At 43.3% G+C, this 17258-nt stretch overlaps 1 protein-coding gene across 2 annotated transcripts in view; it reads left to right on the top strand.

Moving 5' to 3' along the window:
- LOC137323781 (collagen alpha-1(III) chain-like) overlaps positions 1-17258 on the top strand; it is a 147941-nt gene that overhangs the window by 112225 nt on the left and 18458 nt on the right. For both annotated transcript variants that reach the window (XR_010963444.1, XM_067987704.1), the window contains exons 38-42: positions 5619-5672; positions 9427-9588; positions 10066-10173; positions 16753-16860; positions 17124-17177. Coding sequence is in view for 1 of the 2 variants with exons in the window: in XM_067987704.1 (XP_067843805.1) it covers positions 5619-5672; positions 9427-9588; positions 10066-10173; positions 16753-16860; positions 17124-17177 (486 nt within the window). In the remaining variant the exon portion in view is untranslated. The remainder of the gene's footprint in view (positions 1-5618; positions 5673-9426; positions 9589-10065; positions 10174-16752; positions 16861-17123; positions 17178-17258) is intronic.

Below are 17258 nucleotides of genomic sequence, written 5' to 3' on the forward strand. Positions count from 1 at the left end.
TATGCAGTGTTACAATTAAATAAATAGTGGAAGCTGTTAGTGGATCATTTGAAGTAATACAGATAATTCACATAAAGTATTCACAGTGCACATAATTTTAGGACTGTAAACTAAATTATGATTCCACTACAAGTTCTATTATGTTTCTCTCCACAATTAGAATTGAATGTTCCCAAATGGTTTCCTTTTATAGGGGTTACATCTTCCAGCATTGAAAAGTTAGAATGCATGGCTTTCTGTTGTATTACTATGCAGAAACCACAATCTTTAACAGAAAGCAAGTAATCCTGCCTGCACCCAAGTTCTCTTATTTCAACAGCACCTCCCAACCCCCGTGACCTCTACCACTGAGAAGGACAAGAGCAGCAATATTATGGGAGCCCCATCACCCTCCAAGTCACACACCATTCAAACCTGGATATATATCATCACCGGGTTAGAATTCTGCAATTCCCTACCTAATAACATGGGGCACGAATTTAACATTGAAAAACGGGTGGGTTGGGGGCGGGGCAGGTGACCAACCTGCTCCCAGGAGGCGGATTGATGATTAAAACCTTTCAAGGAGGCTGTAGGCCTCCATTTTTGCAGAGTTTCCAGTTTCAACCCCTGGGGGCCGGGATTCCCGGGGCTTCTCCTTCACGCTGCGTGGAAGGAGGCGAGAAGGCCCGAAACTAACAGATATGTGCCTTTATAGCACTACTTGTGGGCCCGGAGGAGCAGGAGTGCTTCCCCTCGGCCCAACAAGCCTACCTGCAGTGACCCCACAATGATCGCGGACACCCCCCCGATCTCTGACCCCCCCCCCCCCAACGATCACTAACCTCAATCCCCCCTCCAACGATCGCGGGCCCCCTCAATGACCCCCAATCCCGACACCCAACGATCGCGGAGCCCCGCGATGACCACCGATCCTGACAAGCCCACCCGTGACTGACCCCTGATCCCTCCCCCCATGACTGACTTCCCCACCCCCCCGTGACCCCATGCCAACCAATGTCCCTGTGTCCACCTGTGCTCACCCATGCCCCCGTGCCCACCCGTGCCCCTATGCCTGCCAGTGCCACTATGCCCACCCATGGACCCCATGCCCACCCATGCCCCCATACTTACCCATGCCCCGTATGCTCGCCCATGCCCCCTCCCCCCCATGTCCACCCATGCCTCCCATCTATTCAATCAAAGACTCACCTGCAGACGTCCTCTCCCTGGCTGCTCTCCCAGCCGATTGAGACCAGCCTGTCAATCAGGCCGGCCAGTCTGATGGCAAACCGCCAAAAAAAAAGATGTCCTCATGTCAAAATCGTAAGGACGTCTGGGAAACCCTTACTTCCAGGCCCGCAATTTGACCCCCCCCCACCTCCTTCCCGGCTTGGGGTCAAAATTATGCCCATTGTGTGAGCCCCAGCATGACAAGGGCTGCAGCAGTTCAAAAAGAGTGCCCACCAACATCGCCTCAGGATTACCAGGGATGGGCAATAAATACAATCTTGTTAGCATCGCCCACATATCAACAACACATTTTTTTAAATGTTTGGGTTCCCATTAGGTTTTTGTGGGAAAAATTTTGGTCCCAATTGATGGACTTCTTTAACTGTCAGGATAAAAAGGCATTAATTCCCCAGCACACCTTTTTGTTATTAATTCGTTTAACTTTTTATCTGACACCAGAATCATTTATGAACTAGGTAATGATCAGCAGTTAAGAGTTCATCTAATTTCTGGGGAGTAACTGAAAACTGCTAAAAAGAAGCATAAAATTGATTCCTTTTAGGTTGCCAAGAAACCATTCATATTTTTTCCATATTTACAATTCTCTGAAGGATGTGGATTATTACTTTGTGAATAGTTCAATGAATCTTCGGCCCAGAGACCCAGCACTTGTCATTGCTCATCAGCGATGGAGAGAAGTTCGCCCAATTTAACTACCATGCTCCAATGCCAGATTTAAAATAATTTAAGACAGAGCAATTGTACTCCTAAAAATGATTTTGAATGAAAATGGAGAGTTCAATTGCATCCTGAAAGTATGTTGAAGGAATTGAGTCCCTGGGACATTTAGTATGGACCTGCTCCCTTCTTAACCACTCTTGCCCCATTTGGAATGGGTTCTAAAAATACAGTCCAGGACTACGTATCCTTGGTGACCCCTTTCTATTCTTTAGGTGCATGAGTACCCAATGGCGACCCAATGATAAAATGGAAGTGTCTGCAAACTTCGAGCTGCAGTGATTGGATATTGTGTTCATCACAATGTCCATTGAAAGGAAGACTCTTGTCATGCAAAGGAAGTTATCAAAATTAAATAGTTTCTAGGGTCTTGGAAATACCATAACCTCACAATGTGCTGAGATTACCAAATTTGCTTGTTGTTCAGCCAGAATGATGTGGAGATGCCAGTGATGGACTGGGGTTGACAATTGTAAACAATTTTACAACACCAAGTTATAGTCCAGCAATTTTATTTTAAATTCACAAGCTTTCGGACGGACCACCCGGCATCGGACCACTAGGCACCGGACACAACAAAGGCAAACCAAACCCAGTCGACCCTGCAAAGTCCTCCTCACTAACATCTGGGGACTTGTGCCAAAATTGGGAGAGCTGTCCCACTGATTAGTCAAGCAACAGCCTGATATAGCCATACTCACAGAATCATACCTTTCAGCCAACGTCCCAGATGCTTCCATCACCAACCTAGGTGTGCCCTGTCCCAACGGCAGGACAGACCTACCAGAAGTGGCAGTACAGTGATATACAGTCAGGAGGGAGTGGCCCTGGGAGTTCTCAACATTGACTCCAGACCCCATGAAATCTCATGGCATCAGGTCAAACATGGGCAAGGAAACCTCCTGCTGATTACCACCTACCGTCCTCCCTCAGCTGATGAATCAGTCCTCCTCCATGTTGAGCACCATTTGGAAGAAGGACTGAGGGTAGCCAGGGCACAGAATGTACTCTGGGTGGGAGACTTCAATGTCCATCACCAAGAGTGGCTCGGTAGCACCACTACTGACCGAGCTGGCCGAGTACTGAAGGACATAACTGCCAGACTGGGCCTGCGGCAGGTGGTGAGCGAACCAAAACGAGGGAAAAACCTACTTGACCTCGGCCTCACCTATCTACCTGTCGCAGATGCATCTGTCCATGACAGTATTGGTAGGAGTGACCACTGCACAGTCCTTGTGGAGACGAAGTACCATCTTCACACTGAGGACACCATCCAATGTGTTGTGTGGCACTACCACCGTGCTAAATGGGATAGATTCAGAACAGATCTCGCAGCTCAAAACTGGGCATCCATGAAGGGCTGTGGGCTATCAGCAGCAGCAGAATTGTATTCCAGCACAATCTGTAACCTCATGGCCCGGCATATTCCTCACCATTACCAACAAGCCAGGGGATCAATCCTGGTTCAATGAGGAGTGTAGAAGAGCATGCCAGGAGCAGCACCAGGCATACATAAAAATGAGGTGCCAACCTGGTGAAGCTACAACACAGGACTACATGCATGCTAAACAGCGGAAGCAACATGCTATAGACAGAGCTAAGCGATTCCCCAACCAACGAATCAGATCAAAGCTCTGCAGTCCTGCCACATCCAATCGTGAATGGTGGTGGACAATTAAACAACTAACGGGAGGAGGAGGATCTGTGAACATCCCCATACTCAATGATGGCAGAGTCCAGCACATGATTGCAAAAGACAAGGCTGAAGCGTTTGCAACCACCTTCAGCTAGAAGTGTCGAGTGGATGATCCATCTCGACCTCCTCCCAATATCCCCACCATCACAGAAGCCAGTTTTCAGCCAATTTGATTCACTCCACATGATATCAAGAAATGGCTGAGTGCACTGGATACAACAAAGGCTATGGGCCCCGACAACAACCCGGCTGTAGTGCTGAAAACTTGTGCTCCAGAACTAGCCGCGCCTCTAGCCAAGCTGTTTCAGTACAGCTATAACACTGGGATCTCCCCGACAATGTGGAAAATTGCCCAGGTATGTCCTGTCCACAAAAAGCAGGACAAATCCAATCCGGCCAATTACCGCCCCATCAGTCTACTCTCAATCATCAGCAAAGTGATGGAAGGTGTCGTCGACAGTGCTATCAAACAGCACTTACTCACCAATAACTCGCTCACCGATGCTCAGTTTGGGTTCCGCCAGGACCACTCGGCTCCAGACCTCATTACAGCCTTGGTCCAAACATGGACAAAAGAGCTGAATTCCAGAGGTGAGGTGAGAGTGACTGCCCTTGACATCAAGGCAGCATTTGACCGAGTGTGGCACCAAGGAGCTCTCGTAAAATTGAAGTCAATGGGAATCAGGGGAAAAAATTTCCAGTAGCTGGAGTCATACCTAGCGCAAAGGAAGATGGTAGTGGTTGTTGGAGGCCATTCATCTCAGCCCCAGGACATTGCTGCAGGAGTTTCTCAAGGCATGCCTAGGCGCAACCATCTTCAGCTGCTTCATCAATGATTTTCCCTCCATCATAAGGTCAGAAATGGGGATGTTCACTGATGATTGCACAGTGTTCAGTTCCATTGGCAACCCCTCAGATAATGAAGCAGTCCGTGCCCACATGCAAGAAGTGGAGATGCCGGTGATGGACTGGGGTGGGCAAATGTAAGGAATCTTACCTGGTGTTGTAAGATTCCTTACACATGCAAGAAGACCTGGACAACATCCAGGCTTGTGCTGATAAGTGACAAGTAACATTCATGCAAGACAAGTGCCAGGCAATGACCATCTCCAACAAGAGAGAGTCTGACCACCTTCCCTTGACATTCAACGGCATTACCATCGCCGAATTCCCCACCGTCAACATCCTGGGGGTCACCATTGACCATAAACTTAGCTGGGCCAGCCACATAAACACTGTGGCTACAAGAGCAGGTCAGAGGCTGGGTATTCTGCGACAAATGACTCACCTCCTGACTCCCTAAAAGCCTATCCACCATCTACAAGGCACAAGTCAGGATTGTGATGGAATACTCTCCACTTGCCTGGATGAGTGCAGCTCCAACAACACTCAAGAATCTCGATACCATCCAGGACAAAGCAGCTCGCTTGATTGGCACCCCATCCACCACCCTAAACATTCACTCCCATCACCACCGGCGCACCATGGCTGCAGTGTGTACCATCCACAGGATGCACTGCAGCAACTTGTCAAGGCTCCTTTGACAGCAGCTCCCAAACTGGCGACCTCTACCACCTAGAAGGACAAGAGCAGCAGGCACATGGGAACAACACCACCTGCTCGTTCCCCTCCAAGTCACACACCATCTCGACTTGGAAATATATCATGTTCCTTCATCGTTGCTGGGTCAAAATCCTGAAACTCCCTACCTAACAGCACCATGGGAGAATCTTCACCACATGGATTGTAGTGGTGCAAGAAGGCGGCTCACCACCACCTTTTCAAGGACAATTAGGGATGGGCAATAAATGCTGGCTTTGCTAGCGACGCCCACATCCCATGAATGAATCAAAAAAAATAAAATTTCATTTTCAATTTCCCTATAAAAATAAGATAATGTTTATGAAAAGTAATCTGTACTTTAAATGAGCATTTGTGATAACTGCATCATTAAGAATGATTTCTTCTTTAGGGTGGTCCTGGTTTTCCTGGTCCTCCTGGCACAGTTGGTACACCTGGACCAGCAGTAAGTAGCATTTATAGTCACACCTATGTCATTGTTAAGGAGTTCTCTTGTTACATTGTTCTAGTTTTTATATTGTTCTTTAAACTGTTTCATGTTTCTCTGACCATGCCTATAATAATTTTTATCCTTAATCAATTGTTATTGAATACCTTTAGATGGTCCACAATTCTTTTACTCCAACAATTAACTTATTTGATTATTCTTATTTGTATCACTCGTCATTGATTGGAGAAATCTCCGTTCAACAAACATCAGTACCTATAAAGATGGTCCTTGTGTTTATTTTATAAATACTTCTGATCACACAAGTAAGGGTAAAATGATTTACAGAACTGAGAAGAAAATCTTTAACTATTCATCATCAATTTTGCTTAAACGGTCAACATATTCCAAACACATTCCAAAATTATTAATCCATGGAATAATTAGAGCATCAAACCCCTTTCAATGGTGCAGTCTGTAAATTTAGTACTTCAGTCCTGCAAAAAGTTTATTTCAATACTGGCTATTCACTTTTGGAAAGAGGTGACAGCTTGTGTCACATAACAAGGAGTATTGAAGCAACTCCACATTTGTAATAATAATCCTTATATGATGATGAGATAATTAAATATCAAAGAAATAAACTTGCACTTGTGCCCAAAGCAGAATACTGCAATATGAACTGGAATACAGAATTTATTTAATTCATGAACACCTTAATAATCATTCCTAATTGAATTGCTGAGTTATAATCAATTCTTCCTAAATGTTGAATATTCTAATTTATATAGATTTGCATTCAGTATTATTAGAGTCCACCACTAGTATGTTAATGCAAACTATTATAATGCTGTTTCAGTTGGATACCAATGATTTACTTTTTCTGTCCTTCTTAGGCTCTTCTCTCCTCTCCTTCCTGTAAACTGGTCATGCCACCTTTCATTTCTCTGCACTTACTGACTTTGCACCCCCTGATCTTTACCCCAACCCATCACTGTTATTCTGTTTTCCTTCTGTTCTGCCACCATCCAAGGCTTGAAACACCCTTTAACAAGCCCATGGCTACTCTCTGTTTCTCTCTCGGCATTCTACAATGGGCCCATCACGGCACCAATCTCTACTTCCTAATGAGCAGTAACCCCATCTCCCCCATCTTCCTGTTACAACGGCCTTCCTGTTCAGTGGACCTGCTGGGGACTAACCTCACCTACCTCCTTCCTGTTACGCTCATTCCACCCTCCATGGGTGTTACCAATGGATCAACAATCACCGTTCCAATATGTATTTCTCTCCAGAAAGTCCACTCACTCACAAACAAGTCCCTTGCCAATCATGATCTTATTCAGGATGATTGTATTTTGCCTGGCTTTGACTGAAGCTTAGTTCACTCGTGGCAACGCCTTGCTCCTTACTGAGCCTCTCCATATCACTATACTTTCCACTGCCTTCCTTGCCCAAACCACCACAATGGTGATATAGCCCTTAACACTAAGTTGACATCTTATCCTACTTCTCTTGTAGCTTCTCTACCTTTGAGTACCTCAGCCTCTCTTCCCCTTTAAAATTCTGACTATCTACTACCCTCCCATGCCTCACCCTGAGTTTATCCCTGAGATATCCTCCCTCCATTCCTCCCTCAGCCTCTGTACTGAGCAATCCTCATTCTCAGTGATTGTGCTTTCCATCTTGGCTCCCCTTACTCTTTTTTCGCTGAATTCACCATTCTCCTGTTCTCTCCAAACCTTTCCCTCCATGTAAACACTCTGACCCATATTTACAGCAATTTCTCATCCTCACCATCTCCCGCGACCTCTCTACTTCTGTGGACTCAATCACGGATGAGGCCATCTCCTTGCATCCTTCCCACTCACATCCTGCCAACCTCTCTTAGCCCTCCATTCATCAGAATATCATGCAACTGTTGACTTACTCAACTACTTCCTCAACTGCACCTTCAGTGATCTTCCCTCCACTAGCCCCCATCTTCGCTGCGCCCCTCTTGTACATCCCATCCTCCCTTCACCCCACCATTGGCAGCCCTGCCTTTAGCAATCTGGACTCTATGCTAAGGAACTCCATCCATTAACCCCTCTCCCTCGCCATCTCCTTCTCTTCCTTTAAGACCTTCCTTAAACCTACCTCCTTGATCAAGCTTTTCACCCCTCCCAATATCTCCTTATTTGGCTTGGTAACCATTTTTTTTCTTTTATTTCTCTGCGAAGTGTCTAGGGACGTTCTTCTGCGTTAAAGATGTTTTATGAATGCAAGTTGTTCTAAATAGCAGTTACTTTATTTTTATTTTAACTTTTCCTAATATCCTAAGTAATATTTCATGCCTTCAGTTAATATCAATATCATGAAAAGTTTGTTTTTAATAAGTATAATGTCAGCTTGTGTATCTACATTTATACCATGATATAAACAAAATTCATTGTGGGGAAATCTGTGTCTCTGACCCCGTATTGTCAGTGTGACTTTGTAATTCATAGCTTTAAAGATCTTTGTTACTCATGAAATAAACTGATTATCTTACTGCTTTCTAATATATACTATAATAACACAAATGTGTTTTGTCTCAAACTTCATATAATGAATTCCGTTGAAATACTGTGACTATTATGCAGCCTAATATTTATGCTCCGGAAACAAAATTCCAGCAGTAAAATTCCTGTATGTAGTTATGTCCATTGAGAGCTTTGGAAAATAGAGTGGAACCAGGATTTTCTGAGTTTTCACCCTTTTAAAATGAACAGAAAATTCTTGTGCAAGGGGCTGTGTGCTTCTTCAGCTCATTCCCCCTTACATTACAGCAGCAATCTGGCGGGGTGCTTCCAAGCTACCCTGGGAATCCCGCAAGATATGTTAACCTCAGGCCCAGCAGAACCTATGTCTCCTGGGGGTCTCACAGTTACAGTAACAAATGGCAATAGATCACGGAGGTATGAACTGCTGTTGTCTTCAGGGCCACATGCTGTGAAGCAACAGCAAAAGAAAATTGACTCCTTTTTATCTTTGGCTCCAGTGGCCTCTGATTCCCTCCCTCTTGGGATGGCAGGGTGCCAAGATTGAGTAATCCTGTTGTGCCACTATGGATGCAAGCACCTGCCCCAATTATTTCAATGACCCCATCCTTGGCATTTGAAATAGGGTCATTGCAGGGACAAAGCAATGGGCTGAAGTTTCCCCCATTGCATTTTCCATGCTCTCCTCTTGTTAACCAAAAATGATGCACTTTTATTATTTGCATTACATCATTCATTACTAATAAAAATTGCAATTGTAAACCATAACTTCTTTCATCAGTCATAAAATGATGAAGTCTTATTGTATGAATCTTGATCTGTATATTGTATGAGCCTTTATTTGGCAGACTTGAGTCTCCTGGATATTCAGCATGAATATCCATAGATTAGTGTCACTTATTCATTTATTCTTATTTGAGAACAGATATGCTATTTCTAATTTGATAAAATACCTTTCAACAATACTTCAAGATAGTGTTGCTACTGTTTACAATGGTGCACTAATACATGGTTTCCTGGTATATATTAGATTGTTGTCATTTGTGATTGTCCTGAATTTCCATTGGGTTCTCCCAAGCTCCTGTCATAACTTCAGCGGCAGATCAGCGAAACCCTTGGATAAACCGCGTAAATGATTGTTTTTCTCGTGGTTTCACCAATATCTCACTGGAGAACCCCTGAGAAAATTCCAGGTGAATGTAAATAGTGTCCTTTTACACTGTCTGCTAACCTCTTTATTTTTTGAACAGGGGAAAGTTGGTTCTGTTGGTTCTCCAGGCTCACCTGGTAAAGGTGGTCCCCCTGGTCCAGCTGGTAAAGCAGGTCCATCTGGTGGTATTGGACCACCTGGTCTTAAAGGCGAAATTGGTAGTCCCGGTGAAAAAGGTCCACGTGGTGAATCTGGTCCTTCAGTAAGTAAGACAGTTAGTTGGCATGCAAAACAAAAGAATCTAGTGCTAATACTCAGGAAATGGATGTGGATACTGGAAATCATTTCTGAAATACAACAAATAAAATGATTCAATAAAAATTATTACATAGAACAGCCATAATTTTGGAAGATTTAAGTTACATCCCTCAGATTCTAAGCATAGTGAAATGAATTTACTGTGGCATCGCCAAATATCCCTAAAAATGTATTATTTAGTGTTATGATGAAAAATAGTTTATAATGCACAATACTTTAGCCTTGTTAATATCAGGAACCATCACAAAATTAAGCAGACTAACTTTGTTGAAAGAGAATGGGATTAATGCCAGCTATAGTATCTCATTTTCTTTAATGTGATTGTCTTTAATTGGATATTTCTCAATAATGTTTTGACTCAACTATTACACATATGAGGTAAAATGCCTAATTATTTTCTAAAGCACATTGTCTTTAATAGGGTCCTCCTGGCACAGCAGGTCCTCAAGGTGTGGTTGGATCACGTGGTGTGGTAGGTTTACCTGGTCCAACCGGGCGACATGGCTTTGCAGGTCTAAGAGGTCCATCAGTAAGTATTCATTATCTTCCAGAGCTTTTAATTCTATTTAATGTCTTCTACGACTGCTGGATTCGAATGAAAATAAGAAATTTTCCCCCAAATTACATTAGTAACTCCAATAAGATACTATTTTTTGCATTATCAATTGTACATGATTTCTGGTATTTTTACATGATTATTCTTTCAAGATTTGAGATATAATGGGCAGGATTTTAAAAGGGAAAAATGGGTGGGTTGGGGGCGGGGGTGCATTGAAAATTGCAACAATTTCAGACCCCCGCCAACCTGCCCCCAACCCGCCCATTTCCAGTTTTCACTGGGGCGGGATAAGGGGCGGGCAACCAACCCGCTCTCAGAAGGCAGCTTGATCACTAAAACCTTTCAAAGAGGCTATAGGATTCCCTTTTATCAGGTTTTGCAATTTCAACCCCTGGGGGTCGGGATTTTTTTTATTCCTTCATGGGATGTGGGCATCGCTGGCAAGGCCAGCATTTATTGAACATCCCTAATTGCCCTTGAGAAGGTGGTGGTGAGCCGCCTTCTTGAACTGCTGCAATCCGTGTGGTTCCCGGGCCTTCGACTTCACAACACGTGAGAGGAGGCGAGAAGGCCCGAAACAGCAGGTAAGTGCCTTTATAGCACTGCTTATGGGCCCGGAGGAGCAGGAGTGCTTCCCCCAGGCCCAACAAGTTTACCTGCAACAACCACCCACCCCAACCAGTGATCGCGACGCTCTCCCAATGATCGTGACCCCTTCCCCCAACGATCGCGGATCCCCGCGATGACCCCGATCCCGACCTCCCCCTCAGTGACTGACTCCTGATCACCCCCCCGATGACTGACCTCCTCATGACCCCCGATCCCCCCTGATGACTGACCCTCGATGACTGATCTCCGTTGACTGACCTCCGATGACAGACCTCCCCTGATGACTGACCCCCCCCCTGATGACTGACCCTCGATGTCTGACCTCCCCGATGACTGACCTCTGATGACTGACCCCCGATGACTGACCTCCCCCCAATGACTGACCCACCCATGACTGAACCCCCCCCATGACTGACTCCCCCTGGTAACCCCCATGCCCACCAATGACCCCATACCCACCATGCCCCCCCACACCCTCCTATGCCTCCCCCCCCATCCATACAATCTAACACTTACTTGAAGACTTTCCTTTTCATATCCTCTTCCTTGCTCTGCTCCCATCTGACTGAGACCAGCATGTCAATCAGGCCAGTCAGTCAGATGGCAAACGGACAAAAAAAAATAAGACATCCTTACGTCAAAATCGTAAGGACATCCGGGAACCCCGTACTGTCCGCGATTCGATCCCGCTCCTTCCCGGCTCCAGGCTAAAATCCTGGCCAATGAATCAAATATGTTGCTTTAATAATACAGTATAAAAACGCTCGATGCAAACATTTGTTTTCAACTTAAACTAAAAAGACACTATCAGAAAATCTCTAAGTATTTTAGATGTTTCATTCTTGCTGCGATCGTATGATGAGATCTCAAATCCCATAACCAGATGCCGAGGACACAGTCTGACCCCTTATTTCATTTTCAAGTTCAGATGGGGTCCTGGATATTGGTTGTAAACCAAAAACAGTTAATTGAGTCACGGAACAATTCAATAGCCAGCACAGCAAATTAATTAATTAGCCTGAGTCACCCCTAGCAAAATGGCAACACTATGTTTATTGCTGATTCAAATCAAATACCTAATTTTATGCAATAATTTCTTCAGAAACTGGCAAACAACTTGTCAAATTACCACATCATTCCTTCTGGAAACAGGACTTGTGCTTTTATTACCTGATCTAGAAAGAAAATCAGAAAGAAGAGGTTGAGTTCCAGGTTCAGCTAGCACTTATACATCAGACTGTGCTATCAGCTATTAAACAAACTCTAACTGTACAATCTCCAATAATTTCCTTCTATGATAAAGGATGTGAGAACAGGACACATAGAAAATATCAACAGGATTAGACAAAGTCAACATGGACTTATGAAAGGGAAATCATGTTTGACAAACCGACTGGAGTTTTTTGAGGATGTAACTGGTAGAATAGATAAGGGAGAACCAGTGGATGTGCTTTATTTGGATTTTCAGAAGGCCTTTGATAAAGTCCAACATAAGAGGTTAGTGTGCAAAATTAAAGCACATGGGATTGGTGGGAATATACTGGCATGGATTGAAAATTGGTTAACAGACAGGAAACAGAGAGTGGGAATAAATGGGTCTTTTTCGGAGTGGCAGGCAGTGACTAGTGGGGTACCACAGGGATCAGTGCGTGGGCCCCAGCTATTCACAATAGGAACATAGAAACATAGGAATATAGGAATAGGAGTAGGCCATTCAGCCCCTCGTGCCTGCTCCGCCATTTGATAAGATAATGGCTGATCTGTGATCTAGCTCCATATACCTGCCTTTGGCCCATATCCCTTAATACCTTTGGTTGGCAAAAAGCTATCTATCTCATATTTAAATTTAGCAATTGAGCTAGTATCAATTGCTGTTTGCAGAAGAGAGTTCCAAACTTCTATCACCCTTGGTGTGCAGAAATGTTTTCTAATCTCACTCCTGAAAGGTCTAGCTCTAATTTTTAGACTGTGCCCCCTACTCCTAGAATCCCCAAACAGTGGAAATAGTTTCTCTCTATCCACCCTATCTGTTCCCCTTAATATCTTATAAACTTCAATCAGATCACTCCTTAACCTTCGAAACTCTAGAGAATACAACCCCAATTTGTGTAATCTCTCCTCGTAACTTAACCCTTGAAGTCCGAGTATCATTCTAGTAAACCTACGCTGCACTCCCTCCAAGGCCAATATGTCCTTCCGAAGGAGCAGTGCCCAGAACTGCTCACAGTACTCCAGGTGCGGTCTAACCAGGGTTTTGTATAGCTGCAGATAACTTCTGCCCCCTTGTACTCTAGTCCTCTAGATATAAAGGCCAGCATTCCATTAGACTTATTGATTATTTTCTGCATCTGTTCATGACACTTCAATGATCTATGTTCCTGAACCCCTAAGTCCCTTTGGACATCCACTGTTTTTAACTTTTTACCATTTAGAAAGTACGCAGTTCTATACTTTTTTGATCCAAAGTGGATGACCGTACATTTGTCTACATTGAATTCCATTTGCCACAGTTTTGCCCATTCACCTAATCTATCAATATCCCTTTGTAATTTTATGTTTTCATCTACACTGCTCACAATGCCACCAATCTTTGTGTCATCGGCAAACTTAGATATGAGACTTTCTATGCCTTCATCTAAGTCGTTGATAAATATTGTGAATAATTGAGGCCCCAAGACAGATCCCTGCGGGACTCCACTAGTCACATACTGCCAATGTGAGTACCTATCCATTATCCCTACTCTCTGTCACCTTTCGCTCAGCCAACTTCCTAACCAAGTCCGTACTTTTCTTCCGATTCCATGGGCTTCTATCTTAGCTAACAGTTTCTTATGTGGGAAAAGCCTTCTGGAAGTCCATATAAATAACATCCATTGACATTCCTCTGTCCACTACTTTAGTCACCTCTACAAAAAATTCAATCAGGTTTGTCAGGCAGGACCTACCTTTCACAAATCCATGCTGGCTCTCTCTGATTAACTGAAAATTCCGAGGTGTTCAGTCACCCTATCCTTAATTATAGACTCCAGCATTTTCCCCACAACAGACGTTAGCCTAACTGGTCTATAATTCCCTGGTTTCCCTCTGTCTCATTTCTTAAAAAGCGGAGTGACATGTGCAATTTTCCAATCTAGAGGGACAGTTCCTGAATATTGAGAACTTTGAAAGATTATAGTTAGGGCATCTGCAATGTGCTCACCTACTTCCTTTAAAACCCTGGGATGGAAACCATCTGGTCCTGGGGATTTGTCACTCTTTAGTGCTATTATTTTCTTCATTACTGTTATTTTACTTATGTTAATTTTATTGAGTCCCTGTCCCCGATTCAATATAAGTTTTCTTGGGATTTCCGGCAAGCTATCCTCTTTTTCTACTGTAAATACTGACTCAAAGTAATTATTCAACATGTCCGCCATTTCCCCATTGTCAATGACAATATCCCCACTTTCAGTTTTTAAGGGGCCAACACTGCTCCTCACCACCCTCTTTTTCCTAATATAATGATAAAAGTTCTTCGTATTGGTTTTGATATCCCTTGCGAGTTTCTTTTCATACTCTCTTTTTGTGATCCTTTGTTGATCTTTGTATCTTTCCCATTCGCCAGGATCTGTGCCATTTTTTTGCCTTTTTGTATGCCCTTTCCTTATGTCTTATACTGTCCCTTACCTCTTTAGTTGTCCATGGCTGTTTTTTTTGGCAAGTAGAGTTCTTGCCCCTCAGGGGTATAAACCGGTTCTGTATCACGTTAAATGTTTCTTTAAACATTTCCCACTGATCATCAGTCATTTTACCCATTAACAGATTTGCCCAGTTTACTGTGGACAGTCTCTGACTCATCCCATTGAAGTCGGCCTTACCCAAGTCTAGAATCTTTGCAGCTGATTCACTTTTTTCCCTTTCAAACATTACCTTGAACTCGATCATGTTATGATCGCTATTGGATAGATGTTCACGCACAGTTAAGCTGTTAACTAAATCTGGTTCATTACTCATTACTAAATCTAGTATGGCTTGCCCCCTTGTTGCCTCTAGGACATACTGCTATAGAAAACTATCCCGGACACACTCAAGAAATTCACTATCTTTCTGACAGTTGCTAGTCTGCTTTTCCCAATCTATGTGAAGGTTAAAGTCCCCCATTAAGATCACTATGCCTTTGTTACACGCTTGTCTAATCTCTGCATTTATACAATCTAGAACTGCAGAGCTGCTGCCAGGGGTCCTATACACAACTCCCACTATAGTCTTAGATCCTTTCCTATTTCTCAATTCAACCCATAAGGTCTCTGTTGGCTGCTTACCTCTCGTTATATCATATATATATCAATGATTTGAATGAGGGAACCAAATGTAATATTTCCAAGTTTGCTGACGACACAAAACTAGGTGGGATCGTGAGTTGTGAGGAGGATGCAAAGAGGCTTCAAGGCGATTTAGACAAGTTGAGTGAGTGGGCAAATACATGGCAGATGCAGTATAATGTGGATAAATGTGAAGTTATCCACCTTGGACGGAAAAACAGAAAGGCAGAATATTATTTAAATGCTGATAGATTGGAAAATGTTGATGTACAAAGGGACCTGGGTGTCCTTGTACACCAGTCACTGAAAGCAAACATGCAGCAAGCAGTTAGGAAGGCAAATGGTATGTTGGCCTTCATTGCAAGAGGATTTGAGTACAGGAGCAAGGATGTCTTACTGCAGTTATACAGAACCTTGGTGAGACCACACCGGGAGTATTGTGTGCAGTTTTAGTCTCTTTACCTAAGAAAGGATATACTTGCCATAGGGAGAGTGCAGCAAAGGTTCACCAGACTGATTCCTGGGATGGCAGGACTATCGTATGAGGAGAGAATGGGTCGACTCAGCCTGTATTCACTTGAGTTTAGAAGAATGAGAGGGGATCTCATTGAAACATATAAAATTCTGACAGGGCTAGACAGCCTGGATGCAGGGAGGATGTTTCCTCTGGCTGGGGGGTCCAGAACAAGGGGTCACAGTCTCAGGATATGGGGTAGGACATTTAGGACTGAGATGAGGAGAAATTTCTTCACTCGGAGGGTGGTGAACCTGTGGAATTCTCTAAAGAAAGGCTATGGAGGCCAAGTCACTGAATATATTTAAGAAGGAGCTAGATAGATTTCTAGACACAAAAGGCATCAAGGGGTATGGGGGGAGAGCGGGAATTATGGTATTGAGATTGATGATCAGCCATGATCATATTGAATGGTGGAGCAGGCTCGTAAAGCTGAATAGCCTACTCCTGCTCCTATTTTCTATGTTTCTATATTTTTATGTTTCCCATACAGCTTTCAGACAGCTGGGGCATCCACACTGCTCTTCAATTGTTTTTTTAGGTCCACTGAACACTGCAGGTCTTTGGTTTTGAATTTGTTTGAAAATCCTGGTCCTTTTACAGGTTTTTTTTTCAACAGCTGTAAACAGGGTAATCAACACTTTCCTCTAGAGGTTCAACTTGAAATACTTACTCATTTGAAATGCTCCCATTTCTACAATTTCAGCAGAAATTTTCTACGTGTTTTTCATACACTCTAACTTCTTGGCTCTATCTCGATCAATGCCATTGCAAAATGACAGAGACTGCTGAAGCTTTTAAGGGAAGAGTAGATAAAGATTTGAAGCAGAGGAAGACATGAGATGTGAGATTAGTTTTTGGTTTTCTCTCTCAAAAGAGCTGACACAGACATAAGGTGCCAAATAGCATCCTTCTGTACTGTAATTTGTGCTGGTTCTGAGTTCTAAAATACAGAAGTTTTTCCTGAGGGTTACTGTTTTGTGGGAGTGACTGAGGACTTGCATTACAAATTTCAGGTTTTTCAAGCATCGTTATATTCTGTTCAAAGCAGTTGTATTATATTCAAAAAAATACAGTAAATCATATGGACGTTTACTAAAATTAATACAACCTTGTGTTATTCAGGGTGAGCCTGGCAAACAGGGTCCGACTGGTAGTTCTGGTGAACGAGGTCCTTCTGGTCCGACTGGACCACGTGGCTTGAGTGGACCACCTGGCGAATCTGGTAGAGATGTAAGTAGTTTGATTCATGTTTGACCTCATACATAAACAAAATGATACTGTGCATTATTCTACAATCTCAACATGGTCAGTATTTTAACAATTTCAGCACAGAATCTGCCATTTCTAAATAGTAACTTTAGGTTTACACTGGAAATCTGTTGTTTAGTCCCATTCTTCGTAAAGGTAATCTTTGTTCCCAGTCTTGATGGCAGCATTATTTCAAAAGTATTTTATGTTACATTATGGTGAGGAAGTTTCTCCTTACATTTCAGGGTAGTTCTGGTTCTGACGGTCCTTCTGGTCGAGATGGAAGTCCTGGTCCTAAGGTAAGGGCAAAAAAAAATCAAATTACGTGCAACTTCAAATTTAGTTAACTAAGAATTTTAAATACATTTTTGATTTTTTCT

The sequence above is a fragment of the Heptranchias perlo genome, chromosome 7 (assembly GCF_035084215.1).
Source record: "Heptranchias perlo isolate sHepPer1 chromosome 7, sHepPer1.hap1, whole genome shotgun sequence".
NCBI classification, from domain to species: domain Eukaryota; kingdom Metazoa; phylum Chordata; class Chondrichthyes; order Hexanchiformes; family Hexanchidae; genus Heptranchias; species Heptranchias perlo.